Here is an 11,656-nt window from a genome sequence, read left to right as displayed (position 1 = left end):
AAACCATATCCAGTTGCCTGAGTAACTATTTTTTGGTATATACATAGATAGATAGATAATATGATATATAGATATATAGATATAAAGTTAAAATAGAAACAAGTTTGTGATAAAAAAAGTTCTTCTTGTCGATCATACTTTATCATATTTGTCTCCTTTCATTGATTGGAATCATTTTGAGCATTGAAATGAATAATTCTGCTGTTATGAACACTGGAGAGACATGAGCATTCAACAACAAAAAATGAGAATAAAATACGATTACGTCACTTATTTTTATTGCACAAATAGTTGCATAGACATATATGTAGCGTTCTAACAAGTCACAATCTCTTTTCTTAAATTTCACTCTTGAATCTAAATGTTCGAGTCATAGAACACCACTGGTTCCCTCTCTAAGTGTTCCCCTCTATTTTGTTTCTTTCCCTTGCGGTTCCATCCTTCGGGCAGTAGGGGGCGCTCTTCTTCGTCATCATCGTCATCGGGAATGCTTCTCAGCATATCGTCCCGTACCATGGCGGTGACGTCATCGCGTTGTTGAGTTCTATCAAATAAGACAATGTCGTCCCGGATTCGGGAAGGCGGCTGTTCCACCAAGACGAAGTCCTCCCTGTGGAAAAGCCTTCCCCGGGGCGGGCGGACCCACTCTTCGGGAAGGGGTGCGTGGGGATGGGTCAGTGCTTTGCTGTGGCGAAATCCATACCCAAAGTACAGGAGCAGACCTGTAAAACAATTCATCAAATTGAAAAAAAGGGTTACGATATACCGATTGGTTGTTATCCTAGCTCGTTTCATTTCTATGGAGTTTTCTTTTAATAAGTGGTAAATTAGATATGGCCCCGCCCCTTGGGTGTTGCCAAAATTGGAGGTACTGTTAGATTTTCCAATCATATCGAAATGCTTAACTTGCTTTTAAGACACTGGTCAGGTATATAACTAAGGAAACAGAAACAGATTAGTTTGATATCAAGTATTCTTTGCACGCAAAAATGGCAGTCAGCCAAAAACTTTTCTAAAAACTTTTAAATATACATGTATAGTATGAAATAGAAGTATAACTGAAATGTGTTTTGCAAGGAGTATCAAGGGGCTGTTATGCATGTGTTCGAAGATTGTGATAGTATCTTTTTCATATTTCTGGAGAGAATGATCCGTGGACTACCCACCTATTCCGATCCACGTGGCGCAGCGTGCCCAGGTTTTCCCGTCCAGGTGCACCACCAGCAGCACGTTCAGACACAGGGACAGCGCCGGGACGAACGGGATCATCCGTAACTAGGGGAGGGGGCACAGGTTACAGGGTTAACAATGGACGTGGACGCATTGTCATGTCTTAGATCTTAGCATATAAGCTAGTTCGGCTTTATCCGCTAGTTCACCTTTAACCTACATCCGTTGTTTGTTTGGTTTGTTTTTCAAAACAGAACATGTTATTGATATCAAGTTGACAAACTGTGGTTTCAAACTGATATATTTTGTATATATTATAATTTAGAATTCTTTGTTTTCAAACACACAAATATAGGTTATCCCGCGGATAAAGGTGAACTTATTATCTAAAACCAACTATCTATTATTTTGATGGCTATTTATCATAATCTATCTCTGCTTTGGTAGATAATTTGTAGTCCCCAAACTATTATTCATAACAGCAAAAATGTCATTGGTTTGGATTGCCATTTCCAATACAATAATGCATTTTTCTCAAATGAAAGTAGATCATATATTTTCTCTTCTTTAATTGTCTTTCTAAAAATCTAATCCATTTTATGCCAACAATCTGGGTTGATGCTTTCTGCTTTTTTATGTTATTGGCCTTACCCTGAAGGTCGGAATGTCCTCGTTCTGATGATGTGCGAAGATCACGGCCAGTATGGTTGCCATGGCAGCCAGCAGCAGCGTCAGCAGCAAGAACACCCACCAGTGTGACGTCACAGGTTCCCACTGCGCATGCTTGACCAGGACACTGCAGCCGACGAGCACGATAGTGAGGGACAGGATGCACGTGGTGATCACGTGACCGGCGGGAAGGTTCTTGATGCAGTCTAAGTACCTTGACGTCGATCTGAGCTCGCCGACTCGGCGGAACCTCGGGCCGAACTCGTTCACGAAGTCTTCCGAGGAAACCCGAGGCGGTTCGGTGTCGTAGGCGTGCTCGCGCATCTGCTGCTGCACCCACTGGTACTGGATGTGCGGGATCTCGTGCGGTAACGGCGGCTGGTATCGCGAGATGATGGAGCACATCGGGAGCACGATGTACGACAGGAGCGACCCCATGGACGCGAACTTCACCAGCGACTCTACGTCCAGCACCAAGGCCAGGAACGACGCCACCCCGCCGAAAATCAGCGCGGCCACCACGGGCACCTGCGTCGTCCTGCTCACCTTCCCACAGAAGGAGAAGAAGAGCCCGTCAGCTGCTAGAGAATACACGGTCCGCGACAGGGCCACCAAAATGGCGACCTGCGCAGCCAACATGGCCGACAGACACCCGGCTGTCGTCAGATACCACGCCCAGCGCCAGTTACGTCCGTGGTTCAGAAAAGCGCTCGGCAATGGTGACGTTACGTCAATCGAGTCCCATGGCACTATCATTGTTAATATAACGGACACTCCTATGTATAGCGGAAGTGACGTCACCACCGTCATGATCAAGGATCCCGGAAGTGACGTGTTAGCTTCATGCGTCTCTTCCGCTGACGTCAGGATGACGGTGAGTCCGGTGAAGCAGCTGAAGGCGATGGCGGCGCCGGTTATGACGCCCTCCCACCCAAATGGCGCGAACTCAGCCTCCGTCCAGTTTCCCAGGTGTGACGCGAACGCGCCCGCAACGATGACGCAGATGATGACCACGAAGTTGATGGAAATAAAGATGGCGGAAACCCAACTCGATATCTTAGCTCCTATGATGACGAACAGCACAGTTAGCAACACCGCGCCGAACGCGCAGAAGTCAGGAAAGTCAGCTAAAGGCGTGAGGTCCCAGGTAGCCACGTGGGCCTTAAGGTAGATACTGATGGCGTGACCGCACAAGGCGTCCAGGTGTGAACTCCAGGTGCGACCCACGAACGCCAGCGCCACCGTTAGCTCCATCACAGTGTTCCAGCCAATAAGAAAGCCCCACAGTTCGCCTACCGTGACGTAGATGTACGTGTAGGTGGCGCCGGCCAATGGGAGCCGTGCTACGAACTCGGCTTGGCACAGACTGGTCAGGAAGGCGGCCAGGCCTCCTACTACGAAGGACACCAGCACTGCCGGACCTGTATGGACAGAAAAAGAATATGAACATCTTGGGACTGACAAAAACCAGGCTGCCGGTCATCGCCCTTCGTCCGTAAGTCGCGACTAAAGGCATGTCTATAACTTGTATAAGTTGCTGTTTTGAGCCATGGCTTGAGTGACATCGATTTGCCATTTCGCAAGTCTGCTTAGTCGATATCATATTAAAGCGCTCTGAGCGTCGAGATGTTTATTTTCATGTGTTTTATGACTATTGTTGAAACATCTTGAGTCGTCGACGAAACAAGGAGAAATTATAGGTCACCGTTTAGACTTCTCGACGCAGGTTTTGTTTTAAGACAATATTTTAATTATTACACGCAAACTGATCGAGATATTTCCTGCGCATACGTAGGTATCATTTTCAGACAATGTTTGAGTTATTACACGCAAAGATTCCCCTGACCTGCGTGTTGCCTGGCCACCAGTCCCACCGTAATGTATATCCCCGTACCGAGCACCGCCGACAGCCCCAGGGCCATCAGGTCCCGGGCCTCCAGGCATCGCCTCAGCGGGGACCGGAACGTGGAGGGCCCGATCAGCTTCCGCCGGAACACCGCCTCCCAGAGGGAGGAGCGGGCCCGAGGGGGAGGGGTGTTAGCCCGGGGGTCGGACTCCTGGCGGAACGGTGGCATCGCGGATCACAGATCTGGAAACAAAAACAAAACATTTTTCGACTATTTTGCAGAATCCGATATAACGTTAGTGGTGAATTTCACGACATAGGACGACGAGCTGTTGGCTCACCGTTAATATTAATAGTCCATATCATTATATACATATATATATATATATATATATATATATGTATATATATATAATACTGTTGAAATAAGTTCCTAACTTGAGTGCAGTGCCACCTTGTGTTTGTCTGAAAGCAAATAAGAATTACCCCAAAAACTGTTTTGCCTTTTTCGGCCATGCCTATACGGCTGGCACAAAGACTCATTACTCTCAGACTGGTAAATTTGTCGGTTGAGTTACATCATAAAGAGTTGGCAAATCTGTCTAACTGTATACGTGCACATCTTGTCCCAAAGGGTCATTTGAAACGACTGTGCTTGTAACATCAGCCCCACATAACCGATTTAAGCTCGCCCCTCATTATTTCCTTACCTGTAGCTGAACACCGTTCAGCATTCAAAAGATGACGTAACTCAGGTTTACGTACAACGACACTGTAGCGGGTATGGTATGAGCCAAATACAAGTACCCATATATGCTAGATCTAGCTTGCCTATTTTGCACGGCGATCTACAGGAGAAATGTTTCTTTTGCTCGCAGCAGGGGTTCCAGGACTCGGGTCACGGGTCCTAATGTGGCGATATCGTCACAGTTTAACGGGCTGTGGGCGAACTGTAAGCCTCGTCATAGGCAGACGGGTTACAGGTATGGGATGACGTACCCGCAAGAGAGGTAACCTGGTCAATACAGTAGTATACGGACCTCTTTTAGAGTCTTAAAAAGGAGAGCCTCTTAGGGCAACGTTATCTTTTTTCAGGCTGGCAACAAGTTTAGACACTGTCAGAAATTCGAGACTACTGACGCCGTTTTCTTACGCATCTGCACTTGTCTTCTTTCTTACTTATCCTACTGCGTCTTCATCCTTTAAGACCTTGAGCGTAACCGTTACAAACAATGGTGGTATCACGCTTGAGAAGTAGGTTAGACCTCAGAAGACCTATCCCCAAAACAAAGTAGAACCCATACGTGTTACAAAAAATGTAGAATGCAAGATCATTAAGTATTTGTCTTTGACGCTAACGCAGGGTGTAACGTTTTCGGATCGATGCACAATTTTCTTTATAACAGCCATGTTTTTATGTATCCTTACATTACAGGCTGGACCATGGTGTCCCGACCGCTCCCTTCAGTGAGCGAGGCCACGCCCCATGTCAGGTCCGTATCAGGTGTCCACTTTTGCGTTTACACAACTTTAGGATCGGTCACACATGGACGGGTTTACCTGGCACAGATTCACTACAAGCCGCGAGTCGTGGCGGACCAGAGGTATGGACCCGTGACTGTTCATGCTGAAAGAATTGAGACTCTCTGCAAACATTCTGCCAGCTTATGAAATCTAGCTTCGTCCATAAAATGCAGTGTTATACATATTGAAGTCCTGCTGACGTTTCTGGAATTAAATGATATTGTCATTCGTGTATACCTAATTTTTCTGTACTACCATAGTATCACAACAACTCGAAACGCTGAATCTTGAAGCCTGAGAGCTGTTTGTGCTACTCGGTCTTGTCGTAGGCGGGTGGGGGGGTGGCAGTAGACCAAAAAATATGTCAGGGCATTTGAAAAGGGGTCTTTTTTTGCGCCAAATACCGAAAAACCAGGACATGGTGCGTACGCAGCTATAGTTTGTAAAGAAGGACGCCGATTTACCGTCCCAGAATACAGAAGTGCTACTGTGTAACAGCAATACCATGATCACGCGCTAGCATGCATGTCGTTGCTAGAGTAGGTACAAGAGGCGAAATGAACTTTGTCGTCTGGGTTCTGAACTAACCCCCTCCCTTCAATGCATATAAGTGAAAGTGTTACGAAAATGAAAACTCATCGTTTCTATGTAAACAGATTGTGTATTTAGACAAATCAGTAATTAACAAAAGGTCAGTAATCCCGTGTTTGGGTGCCCAGTAATCCTCCATCTTGGTTTCTTGTTGTGAACACGATAAGAGCCACTCACCAACAACATGACGAAGGCATGACGTAAATATTGTGCAAACTGTGTTCTGGTGTGGTCCATACGCCAAGTAAGTGTTTATAAGGATAGCATAAGTCTGCAGCTGCTTTCTCCAGGTCTTGCAGGAACACATACATACATAAATCATTTTGAGTCATTAACAACGGAAATATTCTTTATTACCACTATGTATGATTTATACATATATACCGTATGTGCATTTTAAAAATCTTTTCATGTTAGAATTTAGATTACTCACTTGTAAATAGCCCACAAATAGTCACTTCATGTTAGTACGTTAGTATTTGAATCTATTCATTTGCAATTATAATAGCCCCATGGGCATGCATTTGCAATCAAACATTATTATTATGATAAAGTCAAAGCAAGGTATCCAACACCTTGGCCCATCTCAAGCAAACAATATGTCCCTATGTCAGTCCCACTGACATATTCACCAAATCATAACGTCACCGATTCCATCAGCTGCGTGTTTCAATCACTGGACGTTGGAATGAAAAAAAAAAGAATCTCTCTATACTTTGACAGGCCAAAACACGACCCCTGACGGGGCCAATTGAGCGCCCTTCTTCTTTATAGCTCAGGAAGTGTGCCCAAAGTCACTTTACTTTCTAGACGCTGGCTTACTTTCCAAACATACTTAGTAGTAGAGGGTTATAAATAACCCTTCCCTGGATCAATAGAACATGGAGACAGTGGTGAAGAAATCACGCAGCCTTTTTATATTCCGGTTTCGTTAGATTTTGATTGGGTTGACCTAGATATAAAACATAAGTTGGCAAGCCACCTTTTGATAACAACAGTGTTAGCTTCTACTGATTACCTCCATGAAAAAATGGAGGTATAGTTTTTGGTGTGTCTGTGTGTGTGTCTGTCTGTGTGTGTGTGTGTGTGTGTGTGTGTCTGTGTGTCCGCTTATTTGTGGACATCATAACTTGAGAACCTCTTGATGGACTACGATGATATTTGGTATGTGGGTAGGGGTTGGGAAGACGAAGGTGAAGGTCAATTTTGGGCCCCCTGGTGTGTGACCTTGGTACTGCAGCGCAACTTACGGTTTTGCTATCTCGGTGTTCTGAACATGCTATGGTCATGATTTTTGAGTATTAGATAGCTCTTGTGCTCAGAAAGAAATGACATATGTTTGGGCCTCCTAGCGTCTAGTTTTGGGATAGCAGGGGCATTTTTGTCAAAAACTTCTGAAGAGGATAACTCAAGAAGGGAACAACGGATTTTCATCATTTTTGGTGTGTAGGTACTTTAGACAATATCTTACAAGATAAGATACTAATTATGCAAATTAGGAGCACATTTGCATAATTAATGAGAATATTCTATCATAGCAGTTTTTTCAATGTATCTCTTGTTCCAGACATGCTATGGTCTTGACATGTAGGTGGTAGATAGCTTTTAGTGCCATAAACAAGCGGGGCAAGTTTCAGCACCCTAACATTTAATTGTGCAACTGCAGGGGTGTTTTTGTCAAGACACTCCAAAGAGGATTACTGCAGAAAGGAACGACGGATTGCCTGCATTTTAGGCATGCAGGTAGCTTAGGCAAAGTTGTTTATAATGATATGCATGTTATGCAAATGAGGACTTAATTTGCATAATCAATTAGGAAATTGTATAGTTCCATTGTTTTCAATAACTGGACCTAGATACATGTAACACATGTTAATTATGATAAGTGGAATATAAGCAGATACCAAATATGGTAATGAGGAACTTATTTGCATAATTCATGTAAAAATTGCAAAACCACTTTATGATTAATAATGGGAATTTTATAATTGTGACATGTGTACGTTAGTCAATGATTAACAACACCATGCATGAATTATGTTAATGTGTTAGTCAATTGCATGAAATTTACGAAAGCTCTAAATTTTCATGGAGGTATGAGGTCGCCGAACTCTAGTTATAAGAGTGGCCTCCTGACAGTTTGTCTGGCTAAGCTCAGACCAAAATTAAAAGGTACACTTGCTATCGTCTACCTTTGTATCCGAGGCTATCAGACTCCTCAACGCAGTACAGCTGGTTGACAAAAAACACAATCCGATGAAACATGCGCATTGACGTGAACTGTACTCGAGGCTATCAGATTCTGCAATGAGGCCCAACGGAAAGAAAAATGTCATACTCCGATGAAACCTGCGCTGAGTTTTGACTGATCCCAGTCTTGCCCAGACATAAATTTAGATAAATGCCCCTCCCCCACCCCCAGCTCAGTAGCACACTGGGTTGGGCATAAACATTGCAATGTTTACAGTCAACAGATTATAAAAGGATTCATTTCGCTAGCCGAAAAATTATAGTTTACCTATTGAAATGATATTTGTTTTGTAACAACATACCTGAAATGGCACTATTTTATTTATGGGCAGCGTTTAAAAGATTCAAGAACCTCATACATAAAGCGCAGTACATAAAGGTCAACTTATTAAGTGGTGTATGTAGGATTATTTTGTTTTGCCCACTAGAAACAGTGTGAATCAGGAACCACTTGAGGACTAGGATCTAACGTACACCTGTTCATTACAATTACCTTATGGCTGTTATGAGAATACCAGTGATAACGAACCCATGACAAGCATCATCAAACGAGCGAATGTTGGCACGAGTTCTTGGAATGGCCGGAAGCAGTGTCACAGAACTTTGATCACGACTCTTCTTTAAGTATGTAGCTTTTTGTACATTTACCCAATCTCGATTTTTGCGGCAAACCAGCGTGTAAAGTGAGGCAGCGACAACGGTCTGCGTCGTCTTCGTGAACTTGTTCTATAAGGGACTGTATCATGAGCTATTTTTTCAAGGATCTAGGAATGAATTCCATTATGATAAAACCACAAAACCACTGGCAGAAGTCTTCAACCCTAGATACATAAAAACTGAACCAAGATTCTCATGATCTATCGCAGATTAAATACATAACTCCAGACCACTTTAAAACCAAGTGCTCACTCCTACAAGCCTTCTAGGAAACACATCTATTTAATACTACAGAGTCTACTTTTCAAGCCCACGCGCGTAATCCTAACATTCTGCAAACGCAGCTTGCGTGTTGTTTAGCTACACACCCTCGATTCACTCTCCGTCGTGGTTGCCTGCTAGGTAAAAGCCAGGTGGGTTCCGTATGACAGAATGACAGGTATGTGAAGAGAACTGCACCTTAAACTCACCTGTACTACCTGTGTTCTCCCATATCCCTTCCTGGACGTACAGGTGTTTGAAGGCGAAGTCCTTCAGGTGTGTGGAACAGCACGGACAGGTAGAGGTCTCCAGACGTGACCGCCGTGACCGACTACTACACAGGTGACTGACCAGGTCCTCCCCGTGTGTGCGCGGCACACTCGTGTTTACCGACCTACCCTTAAATCAACAACAAGATACGCAGGACTGTTCCAAAGCGATGTATATGGAGGGGTGGAGGCTAGTAGGGAAAATCGCCGGAGGGACGAGATTATAAGCCATCAGGCCGTATTGATTTGATTATATGGATGACATCCTCTGAAACCCCCCCCCCCCCCAACTGATGCGAGCGTGCAATGAAAAAACAAGTGTGGCCCAAATATTCTACTTATTTTCATTCTCCACCAAACCTACGTATGTTTATAGTAAACAACAAACTTATAACGTATCGTGAGTTTTTTTTTTGTTCAATACAACTTAATTGTCCTAATCCTGTTGTATCAGTGGTTCCTTCTCACAGTATTGTTAGTTTGTTATGTTACATACGGTCATTAAAGTTGTTAGGGGTCTTTTTTTACGCCACATACCGAAAAATCAGGACATGGTGCGTACGCAACTATAGTTTGTAAGGAAGTACGCATGTTTACTGTCAGACAGACTCAGTAAGCTCATGACAGTATTGTGACATCTGCTGTGAATTATCCTTCCCAATAAAGGAAGGGACCCGGATGTCCCCAGATGAGTCTCACCGGTTACAGGTTGTTTCGCAACAATGTCAGTTCGCAACCGTCAGTTCGCAACAAGGCAAGTCTTTTCGCAACAAGGTTCAAGTCGTTTCACAACATTTCAATGTTATTAATCTTGATAGCCTAATAGTATTAGAAATCGTATTCCTAACATGATTATACTCCTGCCTGTGCACGCCGCGTATGAAACTGTACCGCCTGGCGTATGAAATCATCGGGCTGTCAGGTCCATGCAGCCCCATGTTCCTCTGCCGCCGGGGTTGTCTTTCGCACCCGGTAAGATTTTTACGTGGAAGGAATACAATTTATGTTAGCAATACGATTCCTAATACTATTAGGCTATCAAGATTAATAACGTTAAAATGTTGCGAAACGACTTGTACCTTGTTGCGAAAAGACTTGCCTTGTTGCGAACTGCGAACAACCTGTTACCGTCTCACCCAAGACACGAAGAAGAGCGGACGTTCTTCCCAGACTAAACGTTCCTTCATATACCTGGTGGCAGCGGTGGGATTGGATCCCACGCCATCAAAATGACTGGTACCTAACACATGTCCCTCGTTCTCATTGAAATGTCGAAAATGGCATTTTTTTTGGTCACTGAAAATAAATTGGCTTTATTTTCAGTGAAAACTACCTGGTTGTTTAGGAAAGTGAGCTCAAAGGTAACGGAATTGTATCGGAAATAAGTTATATACCGTATGTACGTTTCACTCAGGAGTAGATTCTGCTTTTCTCTGAAGGTCTATTTATTTATTTATTTATTTGTTCGAATAAGGCCCATGGCCCATAAAAGCAGACACAGTACAGTGATTAAAAAACTACACTTACAACGAGTTAACTATTATTTACATTTATTGAATAATGAAGATGTTCTAACAACGTATATGACATGGGCTGCACTGTGTTTCATCATTGTTTATTACTAGATAAAATAGATACATGGGAAAACATGGATATATATGGACGTTTTAAAGAAAATATAAAGGTTATGTTAATAAGATTATGGGATACAATAATACTGATGTGTTTCATTACCTAAAAACAAGTCATCAAATTTAAAGACAAAATAAAGGTTATGTTAATAAGCTTATGGGATAAGATTATATGTATGTGTTTCATTACCTAAAAACTAGTCATCAACTGATAAAATTTGAAAAAATATTGATTAAGAGAAAACCAGTTCTCTGCTTTGATCTTATCAAGAAGGCTAAATCCTTGGTCTTTTGAACTGATAAAATACATTTAGGTGAACCTAACGCACAATAGTTTGTTATAGCCTCTTCAGCAAAATGTAGTAACAGGCAAATATAAAATAAAGTGAAAAAAAATAACTTAAAGAACGCAAGGAAAACATGAACTACTATAAGTGACAAGCTGAATGATACACAAAATAAAATTGACTCTGGCCCCGAGGTGTCGCAAAAAACAAAGTATTACTTACTGATGGATTGGACCAGTTTCTCATACCCAGTAGATGTATTGCCTGGTGACTATAACAGTGCAGTCTCTGCTTTATTACTAACAAGGTTACATCCTTTTTTTAACCTTCTTGTTCTTTTAAACTGATATACTACATTTATGTGTCCCTAATGAGTGTACAATAGCCTTCTGTATAAATGTAGTAACAGGAAAAATATAAAAGAGAGTAGAAAATGAAATTAAATAAAAAAATAAAACAAGAAAAAAAAAAAAGAACTTCAAAAGCGACAAGCTAAAAAAA

At 42.7% G+C, this 11,656-nt stretch overlaps 1 protein-coding gene across 1 annotated transcript; it reads right to left on the bottom strand.

Moving 5' to 3' along the window:
* Window positions 1-270: 270 nt before the first annotated feature.
* On the bottom strand, window positions 271-9,362 carry LOC118430078 (cationic amino acid transporter 4-like). Its single transcript, XM_035840786.1, has 5 exons — window positions 9,178-9,362; window positions 3,686-3,928; window positions 1,822-3,311; window positions 1,167-1,275; window positions 271-722 (listed from the first exon to the last, which is right to left on the bottom strand). Exons 2-5 carry the CDS (start codon window positions 3,912-3,914, stop codon window positions 358-360), a joined length of 2,193 nt encoding a protein of 730 aa, XP_035696679.1. The 5' UTR covers window positions 3,915-3,928; window positions 9,178-9,362; the 3' UTR covers window positions 271-357.
* Between the last annotated feature and the right edge of the window lie 2,294 nt (window positions 9,363-11,656).

Source organism: Branchiostoma floridae, chromosome 14 (assembly GCF_000003815.2).
Source record: "Branchiostoma floridae strain S238N-H82 chromosome 14, Bfl_VNyyK, whole genome shotgun sequence".
NCBI classification, from domain to species: Eukaryota; Metazoa; Chordata; class Leptocardii; order Amphioxiformes; family Branchiostomatidae; genus Branchiostoma; species Branchiostoma floridae.
This window is presented reverse-complemented; position numbering and strand designations above follow the sequence as displayed.

Coding starts and splice junctions, on each gene's coding strand:
- LOC118430078 (XM_035840786.1), bottom strand. CDS start 3,914: ATGCCACCGTTCCGCCAGGAGTCCGACCCCCGGGCTAACACCCCTCCC. Junction 3,312..3,685: donor GGTGGCCAGGCAACACGCAG/GTCAGGGGAATC, acceptor GATGACCGGCAG/CCTGGTTTTTGTCAGTCCCA. Junction 723..1,166: donor CGCCACGTGGATCGGAATAG/GTGGGTAGTCCA, acceptor ATTGTTTTACAG/GTCTGCTCCTGTACTTTGGG.